Source organism: Sinocyclocheilus rhinocerous, unplaced genomic scaffold, assembly GCF_001515625.1.
Source record: "Sinocyclocheilus rhinocerous isolate Xijiao unplaced genomic scaffold, SAMN03320098_v1.1 scaffold3000, whole genome shotgun sequence".
Classification (NCBI taxonomy): domain Eukaryota; kingdom Metazoa; phylum Chordata; class Actinopteri; order Cypriniformes; family Cyprinidae; genus Sinocyclocheilus; species Sinocyclocheilus rhinocerous.
The window spans coordinates 226,983-245,044 of NW_015639757.1; the positions used below are offsets into that span (position 1 = coordinate 226,983).

An 18,062-nucleotide genomic window follows, 5' to 3' on the forward strand; every position below is an offset into this window, starting at 1 on the left:
CAGAGGCGGACAAAGTACTCAACTCCATTACTTGAGTGAAAGTACAGATACTGCTGGTCAAACATTACTCCATTACAAGTAAAAGTTGTAAAGACAGATTTTTACTTAAGTAAAAGTACAGAAGAACTTGCTTTTAAAAGTACTTAAGTACCAAAAGTAAATTTCCTTTTTTATGTCAATGCACATATTTTTTATTGTTGTACGTAATACTTGCAATACCTCTGAAGCAACTTACAATACATTACACCTACTGAATACACTGACTAGCTTGTAGTATATTTGGAATAAAGAGCTTTTAGAATGTTAAAAACCTATGGGGGAAAAAAAAAAACATAAATAAATAAATAAATATTTATCACCCCTACCCACCCCCACAAAAGCAGGATGGTAGTGATCTCACACAGCTCTGGACACATCTATGTGTAGCCATTCATCCACATTTGAACAGAGTGGACAGTGAAATCCTGTAAATACAAAGTGATAATAATAAAAAAAATAAAAATTCAAACCTGCTTTAAAACCCAGCAACACAACTGCAGCTGTAAAATTTTACAACAGCAACACTGCTTTAACAAAAAAAGCAAAACAGCAAGCTTATTTGACATCAAAACAAAAACTTTAAATGCTGACTAATCGCTCTCGCTGTACTTTGATGTCATACACAGAATGGTCTGTGCAGTGCTGCTTCAAGTCCAACACCTATTGACGCACAACAGTTCTTCTGTGGCTTTATAGGTAATATTTTCACATACACAATTTAGCAAAATCAGACAATATTGTGTCTAATATATACCACAATATTAACTTCTTATTATTGAATTGTTATAAATAAATATCACATTTGCAACTGGTCAGTGTTCAAAAAATGCTGGGAAATCACTTCATGTAGCCCCAAGAGTGATTACTGATAAACTGTCTGAAAAAAAAAGACAAGTTTTTAGAGAAGAAAAAAATCACCCACTGACTTTCAAAGCTGCTACAGAGTAACGACTTTCTACTTCGAGGACCTTGATAGAAATGTAGTGGAGTGAAAAGTACAATATTTGTCTTTCAAATGTAGTGAAGTTAAAGTCATAAGTTCCCAGAAAAAATAATACTCAAATAAAGTACAGATACTCAAAAAGTGTACTTAAGTACAATACTCAAGTAAATGTACTTAGTTACTGTCCGCCTCTGGCAATAGCACACTAGCACATAGTAATGTAACTATCAGAAAAACTATCACTATACACTTGAATGTAAATAGTCAAGCAACATTCAGTATACACAGTCTTAAAGTTTTGCAGTCCATCCTCAACCTAACCACAGGCTCTACTCTTCACCACAATGGTAACCATAACAGAAACCTCTGTAAATCCTAACATAACACAACATTAAATACTAATGTATGTCTTCCCCATGTTAATCTTGTGCAAAAACACAAAATAACACTTAATTTCAACATTTATTTTCCTTATGCAGTCTGATGCAAAGCATGCTTAATTTTAAGTTCAGCTTACTACAAAGACATTTTGAGTTCACAGAACTTTTTTCAATGAAGTCCAATGAATTTCATTATCATTTGAGTGAAATTAACTAATTTCATTTAATTAATTTCACTGTTCGGTTTTACAGTGTGGTCTTTAATGTTGTTTTTGTCCTTTTTTGAGCTTGACAGCCCTTGGTTGTTATAAGGCAAAAAATGCAGAACAATTCTTCAGAAAATTCTACTTTTGGGTTGAATGGAAAAAATAATAGCATATGGATTTGGAACTTTATGAGTAAATAATGACATAATTTACATACTTGGATGAACTGTCTCTTTAAGAAGAGGAAAGAAGAAGGAAATTCTAAATTGCATAATGCCTGTTATGTTTTGCTCTGTTTGAAGTTGGATGAAGGAACTGTTGACTTGCTCTGAACTGTGCCATTAATTTCATGGAAGATCATTGTTTAGTGCTGTAATTTACTGTATTTAAGGTGGTCTCTCTTGACTTTTTGTTGCCAAACATGTTCTTTGGCAAACCCCCTGACGAAATGAGATCATACCTCTGAGACTTAAGGCATTAAACAAATGTCACCCCGTAATTATGAAAACAGAAAACAGGAAAATTAAAATCCCTCTTCAGTGAAAGTCATAACTTTTAGCTGACATCAGAATCATATTGGAAATCAGCATATAATGTGACTTTGCTCTGTGGTCACCCTCTTATCGCTCGCTTGTTATGTTTTATTGAAGAAACGTGTACATAACTATTCAATTATCATTCGATCAAGTGTCTCTAAGGTACTACATTTATATGACTACATTCATCCAGACCCAAAAATAATCTGCACTTGCTCAGAGGGTCTTTTCCCCCCACTTTCTCTGTCATTAAAGTTCAGGGCCAGATTCCAGAACATTACAGTGTTCTGAATGAGGGAGCTGTTTTCAATCTCCATGGATACATCTAGATGACATCACAGTGCTGTCAAGATCAATGAGCCGTCTTGAAAATCGGTTCAGGCAACAGTGCATTTGTGGGAGGTGTTCTTTTCATTAACCCCAGCGGTGTACTCTCCTATCAGTTCCTTATAAAACCAGAACCATAAAAATAGTAGTATGATTTCTATCATGAGGTCATTAGAATGATAGATGTATGATTAGTATGATATCTGTCACGAATCCGGTCCATGAACTTCCGTCTGCTAGCCATCAGAGGTCACCCTTTCCATTTTCATTGACTCTCGCACTACACCCTGTTGCATATCACCCCGGACTACATATCCCATCATTCATTGCACTGATTGCACACAGCACTGATTGCACTCAGCTGTTTCACTGATTGCACACAGCACTCATGAGTCAGGTCTAGTCACAGTTGATCGTCATGGGTCAAGTCAAGTTACAGTTCATTATCATGAGTCTATTCAAGTTACAACTGAGCATGATGAATCAAGTTTAGTCACAGCTGATCCTCATGAACCAAGTCAAGTCCCAGTTGTTCTTCAGGAGTCAAGTCAGGTCACAACTGATCCTCATGAACCAAGTCAAGTCACGGTTGATCATCATGAGTCTAGTCAAGTCACAGTTGATCATCATGAGTCAAGTCTAGTCACAGTTGATTCCCCTGAGTCAAGTCGTCTATGAACTCTCTGCTTGTCCTGTTCCGGCCAAGGAGGCCGCCTATGAACTCTCTGCTCGTCCTGTTAGTATTGCCTTGCCTGTTTTCTCGGTTTCTGATCTTCGCCTGTTTTCCTGGATTTACCCCTTTAGTCTTGCCCCTTTTGATTCTGTTCGCCGTTCGTCGACCTTCGCTAGCCCTAGGATTATTCTTGTGTCTTGCCCGCCATATACCTGTTTGCCATTTGTTCGACCCTGCCTGTGTTTCTGACCTCTCTGCTGAATAAAGCTTGCATATGGATCCGCACGTCTCACGTCTTGTCAGCCCCGTAACAATATCATTATCTAGAGTCCCTCTGGATTCTCTTTAAAGTAAATGTTTTAACCTTGAGGCTGTAAGGTTTAACTGTTTGAATTCTGCTTTGTTGCATAATTAAGTACATACATATTTACTTCATAATACATTCTGTTTTAAACAAAAACAAAAAAAGTTACATTCTAAATTGCTGGATTGGGATTTAGACGAAGACATCTGCTAAGCAAATTAAAAATATTATTTTTAATTGTATGTATACTTAAAGAATGCAGATGCATTATGGAACAATAGCATGTTTGCTAGAACATACTGTGTTCCTATTATTTATGATGTGTTATTTTAATATTAATATTAATAATTTAATTTTAAAATTTTCAGCTTTCATTTTAATTTTAGTAATTTTGCTATGTACTTTTGTAAAAAAAATATTAGTTTTTGTTTTTTAAAAGTTTATTTGCCTTTATTTTTAGTTTATTTTTATTTTAGTTCTAGTAATATTAGTACTTCAGCTTAAACTTTTTTTCAGTTAGTTGCCAAAGCAACATTTGTAATTTACAGTTGTCCTAATTCGCAAATGTACACGTTAAAATGTTCATCTAATATTTATATTTCAGCTTTATTTCAATTAATATATATATATATATTAGTTTTAGTTAACAATTTTTTTTTTTTTGACAGTGTTTGTGATTTTTCTCTGCAGATAGTCAATACCCAATGTGATTATTTAAATGTGCACTGCTCAAATTAGTTTAGTCGTTCATTTGCATCATGTATGATTAAAATGGCATGTGCCCTTGTGGCCTAATGTTTCTAATGTTTAATAATGAGGCATGTGTTTATGCTTTAAGGAAACCAGATGCCATAGTGTACATAAGTGTGAAACTATTCACTTTCTTTCAGCTCTCTCCATATGGCCCGTTTATTTGAAACTCATTTGGCATTGGTTGACACTCACGTCAATACCATAGCAACTCCTGAAGATATGCCAGAAACTGACTACACCGCCTAAACACATGCAGATACAATCTCATCACTGATCACTTATGCATTTTAAAAGATTGGGTTTTAAAAGCATAAAAATCTAATTAGTCTCCATGTATTATGAATGTAAGACATTTTTTTGCATTATGCTTGAGTAAAGTGACTAGAAAGGATGTATCCCACCTGATACTAAGCCGCCAAGTAGTATGAGAACACTCAAGTGGGCAAACACCAGGACTTTTATAATGTTAGTTCTTCTCAAGGAGAGGAAGATTTGTTCTTCAACTCAGAGTAGACTATAGGAGCTGCTTCGCATTTATATTGTGCAATCAAAAACAACAACAATAAAAATAGCATATTGTGTACTAAAATAAGAACAAGGTGGGCTTGTGTGACTTCACTCAAGTCGCTGCCAGAAAAAGTTGCAACATTCTGCATTCTGTCACCAAGACAGATGTTACATAAGTAAATGAAAACACTATATATATAGAATGAGGTTCAGGTTAAGCTATAGGCTTAATACTGTTAAACCATTTGGAAAAGTAGCAGGAGAAGAATGGATTTAAAGGTATTTGCATTTATTTACTGCAGTAGACTAATATCAAGAACAGAATTTCTCTTTCAGCTCATTAGCCAGAGGCTCTTGGCTTCAGATTTTGATTTCCTGTCTCAGATTCTGAGTGGGATCTGCCTGTCTGGCTGGCCGTGAATTATCTCTGTTTTTGTCGCCACATATTTTCCATACATCCTTTTTATGATTTCCTCTTTAATTTGCGCTTTATTTCTACAGTAATACGATACAGATGATTTGCAGGGCTGAACATATGCATATATGTGGCCCTGGAGAGCAAAACCAGTCTTAAGTCGCTGGGGTATATTTGTAGCAATAGCCAAAAATACATTGTATGGGTCAAAATTATAGATTTTTCTTTTATGCCAAAAATCATTAGGATATTAAGTAAATATCATGTTCCATGAAGATATTTTGTAAATTTTCTACTGTAAATATATTAAAACTTAATTTTTGATTAGTAACATGCATTGCTAAGAACTTCATTTGTACAACTTTAAAGGCGATTTTCTCAATATTTAGATTTTTCAGATTCCAGATTTTCAAATAGATGTATCTCGGCCAAATATTGTCCTATCCTAACAAACCATACATCAATGGAAAGCTTATTTATTCAGCATGTACAAATCTCAATTTTGAAAAATTGACCCTTATGACTGGTTTTGTGGTCCAGGGTCACATATATGCATGCCCACAGTGTTTCTTGTATTTTCTCAGTTTTCATTCTAAGCAGCCAAGTACAAAATATGTTTCATTTGTCTTGAAAGACCATTGTAGGTTTGTCCAGTTATTTTCACAATCGCTAGCTCTGTCATCTCATTCTTTCAGAGTCTCTCTGGATTTCGAAAACTGCACATGGCCTTAATCACATAAGGAAATAAGTGGAGCTGAAAACAGCCCACACGTGTCCCATTGACTGTGCCAATGTCTTAGGAAAGACTTTATTGCCTCTCTCTGAACTCCAGAGAGGATTTATTCCTATTTCTGCCTCTATTTTGTTGCTGATGTCATAAAAAAAACCTGGTGGATCCAGAAATGTTAAAGACCTACTTTAAATTGCTTGCTTTTGATTTGTTTGTATCAAAACTGCATGTGTCTGATTATATTTGAACTGAAACAAGTAAACATGTAAACAAAGGCTTCATGTTGTAGCCCAACCATGAGTGTTGAACAATATACGAAGGAATTATATATTTTTATATATAAAATATTATTTTTAAGAGTTTCAAGGCATGATTTTCCTCAGTGTATCTTACGGATTTTGTTTTCCATGAAGATTCAGTCTCGCTCAATCAGCGTAACGGGCTGTGCTGTTTTAATTGGTCCAGACCTCTACCACACAGATACACCAGGTTTGGTGGCATGTTCAAGCCGTTCATAACTTAAAGGGATAGTTCACCCAAAAATGAAAATTCTGTCATGAATTACTCACCCTCATGTCGTTTCAAACCCTGCACTTCCTATATCATGGTGGTGTTTTATAAACGAGGTTGAAGTCAGTAATATAAAGAGTTCTTTGAGGAAAAGCATTCCTTGCATCCAAATTGTAAACTGAGCTGACATTTTAGATGTTTGTTCTTCAGTCCTTCGCATGAAGGGATGATGTATCAAATTTTCTCTTGCGTCCTTTGTTTTATTTTTCCTTTGTGTAATAAACTCCAGATGGTTGTGCCTATTTAAAGTGTTATAAACCTGTTTGCTGTCAAAAAAAGGGGAAAAAGATATTACTGTTGCATGCTAGTGGTGTGGAGCAGTACAGTTCAGAGGTTTACAAACATAATGGTGTAGTAATTTGTCTCTGTAGTTATACCCCCTTTTTTAGAGCGCTTTCTTGTTAACATTCCAGAGAGGGGGCTTTTAACGAGGGACACTGGAGGCATAATGATTGGATCCAGAGATGCGCACCAGATTCACAAAATTCACTATTTCTGATGCTACACAACTGAAAAGAATTGCATGCAATTGCGTTTTATTTGAGTCTTACTGTGAGTGATGATTCCAGATGTTGGCAGTGGTCATGTAGAGATAGATATGCAGCATATTTTTAACATGACGAAACTCTTATGTTGAAATAAACCAGAATGCTATGCTGCAAGAGTTTGTTTGCTCTTCATCTTAAGAGACTGACTGGGTCTGTTGTTACTAGTTGATCATGTTTGTTCAACTGTTTGCTTTCAGGGCTGCCAATCCATCATGTTTAATCATTACAAACATAATGGTGTAGTAATTTGTCTCTGTAGTTATACCCCCTTTTTTAGAGCGCTTTCTTGTTAACATTCCAGAGAGGGGGCTTTTAACGAGGGACACTGGAGGCATAATGATTGGATCCAGAGATGCGCACCAGATTCACAAAATTCACTATTTCTGATGCTACACAACTGAAAAGAATTGCATGCAATTGCGTTTTATTTGAGTCTTACTGTGAGTGATGATTCCAGATGTTGGCAGTGGTCATGTAGAGATAGATATGCAGCATATTTTTAACATGACGAAACTCTTATGTTGAAATAAACCAGAATGCTATGCTGCAAGAGTTTGTTTGCTCTTCATCTTAAGAGACTGACTGGGTCTGTTGTTACTAGTTGATCATGTTTGTTCAACTGTTTGCTTTCAGGGCTGCCAATCCATCATGTTTAATCATTTTACACTTCTGGTTTTCCAAATTTGAATAGTCACAAAATGATGGCCAACATGAAATCATTTGAGGTAATGCTTAAATGAAATTATGAAAAGAAATACTTTATTATGACAGCTTTTGCACATTTGTTGCATTCAGATCATGCAGATTAGGCTATCATTATTATCAAATTGCAAAATAATTGTTTTTATCAAATGCCTGAGCTCTGAGAGTTCACTCAGAGGGGTTCACAGTGCTCAGATTTGCTTAATTTATCAGTAACTCTTCTTTAGCTTTCAAACTGTATCTTACAATAGCTTAAACATTTGAACATTAAGGAAGACTTAATTAAACATAATTATGAACCAGTCACCCACTGTAAATGTGCAAACAAATTTGTAATGGCTGCTTGAGGCCTCTATGGTTTCTGTGAGATCTTCTATGGGCAATTAATCAAGTCTGAAAGATACAAGTAGAAATTAACTGATTTTTTTTGGAAGATAAGTCTGGGTAGTGGTCCAAAACAGTTCAATTATGGCATATTTAGCAATTCAGTACTATTAAAAAAATTTGGAAAATGTAATTACAGAGACGATAGGAAATCTGAAAGCTAATTGACCCTAAAACTAAGATAATTGTTTTTGCAAAAGAGCATATTTTGAATCGTTCAGGGGGACAAAAAAGGTCCTAATTGAAGAATCACCCTTATACATGTACCAAACCAAAAATCAACTCAAACATGGACCGCTTTCTGTGTGTAGTGTGGAAAAATTTATTTTTGTTGCCATGGAAATTTCCATCACAAGTGTTCTGTTGCATTGGGCAAGTGTGAGTGGGTCTTATAGCAGGTACAGGGAAAAAAGAGAAGTACAGGAATTTTCTTTGAACGACTTCCTGAGTCCAAATGAAACACAGCTGTTGCACAGGCGTGGATGCGGGCCTCAGCGTTTCCCTCTCTCTCAATCTCCTGCCACAGTTTAACAACCTCATCTCACACAGAGTTAAAGCAGCACTTCTCCTTCTCTATTCTGTCCTCCTCCAACTTTTAATATGATCTATCATGAGATCTGTAGCATGCATACTGAGAAGTGTTGACTAGAACAGCAATCATCCAGTGGATATTATTATCAAACAGTAGGTATGGGCTGTTGTGTGTTACTGTAAATTTATTTAGACTGTTTGACTAGTTATTTCCTCATTGGGAATTTCCTGGACCTGAACCAGTCACTGCTGGCCTGTTGAAAATGGCACTCTTGCCATTTTCCAGACCCTCCCTAAAGCCCTGTAGTAAAGGGCAAGATATGGTCATCCATTCCAGGGCCTCAGTTTGCTTTTCCCTTTAGGTTTTTGCGTGTTTGTGTTTGAGCTGCAAACATTAAATGTGTGGGTGTTTGGACGTGTGTCAGAATGTTTATAGATAATGTTGTCATGTATGGTCCACGTAGACTGCATTAATCAATTGGCAAGTGTATAGTAGGTTTGAACAAAAAAACATAAAGGCCCGGTTTCACAGACGGGGCTTAGCATCAAAAATATCTTAATTTGTGTTCCGAAGATGAACGAAGGTCTTACGGGTTTTTAAAACGACATGAGGGTGAGTAATTAATGACAGAATTTTCATTTTTGGGTGAACTAACCCTTTAACATCTTGCTAAAATATACTACAGAACGCACTTCCTATATCATGGTGGTGTTTTATAAACGAGGTTGAAGTCAGTAATATAAAGAATTCTTTGAGGAAAAGCATTCCTTGCATCCAAATTGTAAACTGAGCTGACATTTTAGATGTTTGTTCTTCAGTCCTTGGCATGAAGGGATGATGTATCAAATTTTCTCTTGCGTCCTTTGTTTTATTTTTCCTTTAAAGATATTTAAGATGCTTTTATAAAAAATGCCTTAGAAGAAAACGTTACATGTGTGCATCATGAGACAGAACAATGGAACTGACATTTTTAAAGATATTTTCAGTTGAGACAGCTCAAACTTGCATTTTAATCTGGGACTAGCCTTAAGCCATGTCTGTGAAACCGGGGGTGAATCTTAAAGAATGAACATGTCAGGTTTTGATTCAAATTAATCTAAAGAACCATTCTAGTTCCTATTAGGTTCCATTAACAATTGTTTTTGTACTTTTATGGAATGCAATTCCATTGCCATATGATGATATAATTTCATAAGTAAATACAAAACTGGTAACATTTGTATTTAAAAACTCTAAATACAAAAATGTGTTTACACAGGCATTTTAGTTACTTCAGAATTGGACTACACTGGTTGCACTCTACGCTTTTGATTCCCTTAAAAGAACCAGTTCATTAGAGTAATTTATTCAGGAATGGGATTACACTTGTTGTGCTGTATGCTGCTTATTAAACAATTAACAATGCAGAGACATTTATTCTGAAGTTAGAATACATTTGTTGCACTTTCTGTTTTGTAGTGTAGATGTAGAAATGGTGTTGCATCATTTATTAACTAATGGTAACTCCATCAGTCAAGTGGGAAAATGTGCAGGAACCATTAACGGAAACAAATAATATTCAGTTTTGGAATTTAAAAAAAAAACTGAATAAAAACTGGTTCTTGTTCCCAACCCTAGAAAGTAGAAAGCGTTTGCATGTTTCCATATCTGTTGTTTAATGAGCACAAATGTAAGTGTCCCATCTTGGAAATCCAGAGCACATCTGTATTTCTTCAGTGAAATCATGCTTTTCCCTCCTGATTTTCAAAGCATGTGTGAAAGGGTATATGAAGAGAAACCTGTGTGGTTGATCTAGCTTCAGTGCTGCAGGTCAGGAGCAATTTGTCCATCTCTAGTTGATAGTTTTCATTAGGTGAAAGAAACACAGCAATAAACACTCTACAGCAATGTAGAAGTGATGCATTTATTGTTTTCTTTTCTCTCTCTCTCCTCTGCACACCCCAGTGACCCATAGCCAGAGGTTGTGATGTTGCTTGTTTACATGGTGCGGTTTAGTTTTAGGGTGGGTTGGTGGGGGCTGAGGCCTCTCCTGATCTCCCCCACACAGACCACCTCACCAAACCCTCAGTGTAAACCCCCCCCCCTACATCCGGGGCCATAGCTTGGAGGGCCCTTTTCTGATGTTTACACAGATGTTTAGGTCTACGGACAAGCTCCCCAGCGACCTGCCCACGCCCCAGCTCTCTCATGGGGCTTTCATTTTAGCCTGACCTGGATGCCATGGCTGCCACTCCAGCTATATGCTGATAAGTCAAACAAGGATGTGAGGCTTGTTGAGGAATGTCTGGAGTTTTTCTGGAGATAGTGGACATGTTTATTTGCTCAGCCTTAATCTAAACACAACAGGGGTCCACTTTACTCTTAGCTGCAGCAAAAACGTGCAGCATGTGGCGAATTTGACGTCATAGTCTGTTGTGTACCATTCAGACTTGCTGTTTGTACTAGTGTGACACTATTTATGGTTGACCGTTTATTCCCTCACTAAATGGTAATCTGAACCAGACTGACACAAATCACTCATTCTTGTTCAAGACAAGCATGACACCTGGTCTCTCGCTCACAGCAAGCCCGGATGGTGTAGTTTCAGCTTGGCTCATGAAAACAAACAGAGGGGCATTTATTCGCTTCCACCATCATGTGGTGAAACACTGTGATCTCTAAAGCTGCTTTGCGTGAAATCGCTGAAATAGTTTCTTAGAATTCTGTTTTGTCTTGAAGGAATGTCCCGGTGTTTCAGATGTTTTAGTTAATGGGACAGTTTAGTTTAGACAGTTCAGTCTATTATCAGCATGTCATAATTATTAAAATAAACATAATTATTAAGACCATATCAAATAAAAGTAAATATGCTAATGCAAAAAAAAAAAAATCAGTCAAAAATTCTGTCATTGTTTACTCACTTCTGTGGAACAAAAAAGTAGATATTTTGATGAATTTTTATATTTATTGTTTGGACCAAAAAAAACAAACAAACACTGGGAACGAGACATTCTTCAAAATATATATATATATTTTTTTGTGTGTCCCACAGAAGAAAGTCATACAGGTTTAGAATGACATAAGGGTGTGTGAACTATCCCTTTAAGGAACCATTGGCAGTTTCCTAATTTTTCCTGTCAGCATTGAAGTAATTTAAGAATGAGGTATATGTATTTACATCATCCTGAAAAGCATTTTCATATTTTGATGCAATGTTCTTTTCTGTTGCAGGTATCCTGGAAGGAAGTGAATGCACTAAATGTAAAAATGACTGGGCCCTGAGGGTGGCGATTGCTCTTCTGTATGTACTTTGTGCACTGCTCACCATAGCTGTGGCTGTGCTTGGATACAAAGGTAGGAAGTCCTCCTGCTATTGTCTTTGAAGATCACACTCTCACACCCATTCATTTTTTGCAGTGAGTTGTGACGTGCATAATTTAACATGTTTGCATTTTCAGCCTGCTATGCTTTCTCAATGAAGACTGCAAATCTACAGACAATTCCTGCTGTCTGTTGTTTATACCAAAAAAATCTAGGTTCACTGGGTTTATATCTTATCCAGCTAAAACGTATCAAGAATGTGCCACAAATGAACATTCACCATAATTTCTGCTGTTCAGTTTTGAACTTTGGCTCACTTTATTATTTGTCCTGACATAAGATATCCATATTGCACCTTAGAAACAAGATTTTCCAAATATTGTCAACCGGACTATCACAGTGAAATCTGTTTTCTGTATTATCTGGGAAAGCTATGAGCGCTGTGAAACAGAGCATCGCAGTTTATTTTGTTTGGTGCCAAAAACCAGGATAAGATAATACACGCTGTTGTCTTCCAGAAGGACTTGGTAAATTAGAGGTATTTTAATAGCTTTCAAATGTAGTTTACTTTTTAAGTAACTTTATTCATTTATGTGATATAGCATTTCTGTAGCTAGCAGTGCTAATGGGTTTGATTCTCAAGTGCATTAACTGATCAAATGTATAATTTTTTGCAATCAAATATTTATTGAGAAGAAAATGGATAACAATATTATATTGTACAACAGAGCACTAACAAAAATCAGATAGATAGATGGATGGATGGATAGATAAGATAGATAGATAGATAGATGAACAAATGAACAACAAATGAACTTCTACAAAGCACCCCAAATTTGCACTTAAAAATGTTTCCTTGCTCATTTGTGACCCTGGAGCACAAAACCAGTCTTAAGTCGCTGGGGTATATTTGTAGCAATAGCCAACGATACATTGTATGGGTCAAAATTATAGATTTTTCTTTTATGCCAAAAATCATTAGGATATTAAGTAAAGATCATGTTCCATGAAGATATTTTGTAAATTTCCTACTGTAAATATATTAAAACTTAATTTTTGATTAGTAATATGCATTGCTAAGAACTTCATTTCTGTTCAGCTTCTGCACCCTCAGATTCCAGATTTTCAAATAGTTGTATCTCAGCCAAATATATACATCAATGGAAAGCTTATTTATTCAGCTTTCAGGTGATGTATAAATCTCAATTTTGAAAAATTGACCCTTATGACTGGTTTTGTGGTCCAGGGTCACATTTCGCTTTAAATAAATCTGATCCGATTGTCCAGATCACGTCTCTGTTGAGTCCATATGTCTCCTCTGGTTCTCTAAAGCCTTAATGCCAACCAGATGACAAGACCATGTAAAGCAGCAAGTCTCACTACAAACCTGCTCCAGAGGAGATTTTATGCCTTAGCAGCAATTTGCTGTCTCAAAACCCACAGGCTGATTGACAGGGACTTTGTGGCATTCTGAATACAGTTCATGTTTCCTTTGTTGGTAGTGCCAGAAAGAATCTGGTTACTTTATGCTTATTCTGTATCACTTCTAAACTGTCTCCTCAACAACATCAAATAGACAAGAGTTTTGAATTGTATGTTCAGATTTAGTCCAGTGAGTGTCTCAATAGTCTTTGGAGCATATTTAGATAAGAGAACCATTCCACTAAACTCCATTCAAAAATAACATGGCTTCTACAGGAAAATAAGAAAAAAAGGAGAGTGGGAGAGAGGGAGGGCAGGAGACTGGCAGTGTTGACCTCCCGCTGACAGACTCCCAGTGTGAAAATGACCAACAAGCCTTTGAAATGGACCTCCGTGTTTTGTTTTTCCCCTACAGCATATATTTGTTTCGTGTTTGGTTACACAAGCGCAGTCAGGAATGCTAATACCCAAGATCTTTGATGTGTTTGAGTTTGCTGGCAGCAAATAGCAGAGTGCTGCATGTCTGAATGAAACATGAGTTAAAAAAACAGTGAGAGCAAATACACTGGAGAGCAAAGATGAGGACTTTATTTTTTCATTCATGTTTTATTGCCAGTGAGATATTCAATGGGATAAACACCGGGAACGGGGGGAGGGGGTGGACTTTGTCAGGATAGCCTGTAAGATCACCTTACAGTTCCAAAAAAAAAAAAAGACAAATGTGACAGTTGGTATTTTAATCATATACCACTTACCAAAAGAATCAAGCAGAATGTAAAGTGGAAGTGCCCTCTAGTGGTGCACATTAACCGGAGAATTAAGTCTAATGTAAACCAACATTGTATAAGGAAATAAATGGTCATGGTTATGGCAGGTTATATTAACATTTTAGCCCTTAGGCATGTTAAACTAGGGTTTCATTATTGTACAAATCAGGGATGAGACCAAAATCTGTCCTTGAATAGCTATAGTGGTGCCAGCAAGACTGCTGGGAATCACCAGAAAGGCTCAGGAGATGATCTGATAGCGACTCCTCAGGATCCATTCCAAATTCCTGTGGAAATGAAGTGTCATGCATTTCCTGCATGGCTGTGTGTGTGGAATGTATGTTGTATTTTTATGCATGTGCACTGGACAAGTGAAAAATGTTAAATCATGTCCACACAGTTCAAAACAATAAGCATTTAGAAGGAAATCATTTCATTGTGTCTCAGAGATACGTCTAAAGCTGCCTTTTAACTCATGACTTTGTAAAAATAGAAATACCTAAGGTTTTTATTTAGTATACTACAGTACATACTAGTTCATAGTACAGACAAAGTCTGACTGGTGTTTATAATGTGTGCCCACAGTGGTCCAAAGGATGGATAATGTAACAGAGGGTATGGAGAATTATGGAGGGAAAATCATGGCTGTAGAGACGGACCTCAAGAAACTTGGTAAGTCCAGACCTGAGATGTTAACTGGTTCAATGACATAACACTATATATATATATATATATATATATATATATATATATAGTTTGAATAAGCATTTTTTTCTGATGAGCATGTTTTTAATTTCTGAATTAAAATTAATTTAGATATTTTTGGAGGCATTACGTCAAAAAGGATGATGATGATACAACTGCCCTAATATCATAATGAAGAAAAAAGTTCATTACTTTATTAACTATGTTTATTATCTTCAATAACAGAATGAAAATGTTGAAAATAAAACCTTAAGTAGTTTAGTATAATCTTATTTATTTAAAAACTTCACTGTTTATATTTGAAAAACTTTTATCTGGAAAAGCCATATTTTTGGACCTTTTTATGACACTTTTTAATAAATATAGTAACATTTCACATGACTTTCCAAAAACTTGATGATTTTGATGAACTAATAATTCATGATATTTGTACAAAATATACATTAAAAATATATTAATATATTGTATTAGGGAAATTATTTTAATTGTTTTAATTCAAGGTGTAAGGAAAATAAAACTTGATTACAAGTCAGTAAATATGAGCCATTAAATTAAATGAATCATTAAATATTTATAATGAACACTCTTATACATCATTAACTCAGCTGCTCTAAATCCTTTTTTTTCACATAATAAACTTCTAAATTTGATGTGAAGATGACCAAACGGGAGAGAAGTCAGAGAATGCCACCAGTGAACTCCTCTCATTCAAGTTAGAAATTCAGACCTTGCAGAAGCAGCTCAGTGACGTTGCTGTGAAGGCTTCTAACAACAGAGCTGTTCTCAATGAGCTACGGCTAGCTGGCGAGGACATGCAGAGTGGACATCACTCACTGCGAGATCTGTTGGAGAGCAATGCCAATGTCATTAGCAAAGTAAACCATACCTTAAACTCATACAGCGGCCTGATTGACGGACTAAAGATGGACACAGTGCGGCTCCAGATGGATCTTCAGGTGCAGACGAGCGAACAGGGCCGAAACACCCACAGCATCAGCACTCTGAACTTCACCCAGACCCAGCAAAGGAACCTCATCAGCTCCCTCCAGAGGTCGGTGGAGGACACTAGCCAGGCTGTCCAGAAGCTTAAGAATGACTATCAGAGCCTTCAGCAGGTGGCTAGGCAGACCAAAGCAGATGCCGACTGGCTGAGGGAGAAGGTCCAGAACCTTCAGGCCTTAGCTGCTAACAATTCTGTGCTGACTCGCTCTAACAGTGATGCTCTGGAGGATGTGACCTCTCAGTTGAACTCGGTCTCAGAGCAGGTGCAGAATGCCTCGGCCATCGCCGACAGCCACGACCAGAGCCTCCGTGAGCTCATGGACCAGCAGCGAGACCACAACAATGCCACCTCCCTGAAGTTTGATGCACTAGAGGTACGTCTTGACCATAACGAGATGGAAATGGACCGCATAACAGGGAATGTAAGCTTCGCCACGCAACTGCTTGGAGTGATCAGTGTGGACCTGAATGGTCTTCGCAGCTGCTCCGAGACGGTGGCCCGGCACTCTGACCTGCTGCTGGGGCTGAACAGCAGTGTGGCAGAAACTAGAGCCGACAACACAGAGCTCAAAACCCAGCAGGAAGAACTCGCCGCCAGGCTCGACAAAGAGGTCAGCAGCCTCTCCATAGTCATGGAGGAAATGAAACTGGTCGACAGCAAACACTCGCAGCTCATCACAAATTTCACTATCCTTCAGGGTAAGATGTCAGGCTAGGCCTCTATTGAATAAAATCGATTGATTACAAACACTTAATTAGAAAGATTCTGTTTTGTTATACACAACTTAATCATTCCTATTTTATATTTGAATTCATATTTATAGTAAGTAGTGTTTTTTAGTATTATTTATATACTATTTTAGTTTTTAGCTTTTATCTGTATATTTTCAGTTTTCAGTTTTTATTTAGGTTTTAGTTTTTATTTATTTCCAGCTAGTAATTTTAGTTTTCAACTTAATCTATATAACTTATTTATATAATAATAACATACAATAGCTTAATAAGTTTATATAATAACTTAATAACTTGTTTCAGTTAGTTGCACAGGAAATATTTGTCTTTTTTGTTTAATTTAAGTTTTTCATTTAGTGTTTATATTTCAGCTTTAATTCAATTAATATTTAGTAACTGAATTGAAGAACTGAATAATAATAATAATAATAAATTAATAAAGTATTTAAAAATGAATACAAATTAATAAAGTGTTTTAAAAGATTATTTAATGTTTTTTTTAATTATTTAAAAAATATATTTTATTTTAAAATTCTGATATTTGGAGCTACAGTATAATTTGCAACCAAAACATGGCTGTGTGAGTGCTGTCAGACTGAATCAATGAGTGATCTCCTTGAAAAGTCTAAATTTATAAAAGTAAACACATTGTACGTATGGAAATATGCGCTTTTAGACAATTAGAATGAAAATTAATTTCTTTGTTTCATAATTTCAGGTCCTCCTGGTCCCAGAGGTCCTCGGGGAGACAAAGGGTCCCAGGGGCTGCCTGGCAAAGCTGGCCAGAAAGGAGAAAATGGTGAAAAAGGAGCACCTGGTGTTGCTGGGCCTAAAGGAGAAAGGGGACCAATGGGGCCTCCTGGTGTACCAGGGATGAAAGGGCCACCTGGATCAAGAGGAAGCCCTGGGCCAAAGGGTTCTCGAGGATCAGGGGGCAGGGCGGGGCCGTCGGGAGATAAAGGTGACCCTGGTATACCTGGTTTGCCCGGAAGAGATGGTCAGCCAGGTCCTCAAGGGCCGCAAGGGCCGCAAGGACTCAGAGGGCCAGCTGGGCCTGCAGGACTGGAAGGACCTCGTGGGCCCGTTGGCCCCATTGGCCCACCTGGACCTCCTGGATTACCAGGACTTCCTGCACCAGTAGTTGTGCCCCCGGTAGATCCACAAGGCTTTGTCAACCGCCAGGTAGCGCCACCCCCTACAAGTACACCAGGTACTAGCTTTTCTTGTACTCACTGTCACTGTTTACATACACTTAATACAGGCCATTTATTAGATATTAGAGTTTATGCAGAATAAATCATTTTGTTTTGATGTAATATGGATATCAGAGTATGTGAGCGGAGCGTGGAGTGGAGTGGTATGATTTTGAATGGAGCGAGGAGCGGATTTTTTTAAAAGTCGGAGCGTCGTGGTTTTCATGTAGCCTACCTTTTAATGCTGACAACCATGTTATTAGATTGTCATGTGGTAGGAAAAAAGTTTGCACACTAGTGTTCCAATAATCCACTTTGAAACGCTCCTGTCATTTTATTTTTTTCTTTTAATATACGTTATGAACAGAACTGTGATATTTCAAACATACTGA

General features: G+C 36.9%; 1 protein-coding gene across 1 annotated transcript in view; it reads left to right on the plus strand.

Annotated features, from left to right (window-relative positions):
- The first annotated feature begins 6,220 nt into the window (after positions 1 to 6,220).
- LOC107751569 (collectin-12-like) overlaps positions 6,221 to 18,062 on the plus strand; it is an 18,120-nt gene continuing 6,278 nt past the window's right edge. Inside the window, exons 1-5 of the mRNA XM_016567311.1 lie at positions 6,221 to 6,302; positions 11,760 to 11,882; positions 14,624 to 14,710; positions 15,401 to 16,444; positions 17,196 to 17,687. Coding sequence (XP_016422797.1) covers positions 6,221 to 6,302; positions 11,760 to 11,882; positions 14,624 to 14,710; positions 15,401 to 16,444; positions 17,196 to 17,687 — 1,828 coding nt within the window. The remainder of the gene's footprint in view (positions 6,303 to 11,759; positions 11,883 to 14,623; positions 14,711 to 15,400; positions 16,445 to 17,195; positions 17,688 to 18,062) is intronic.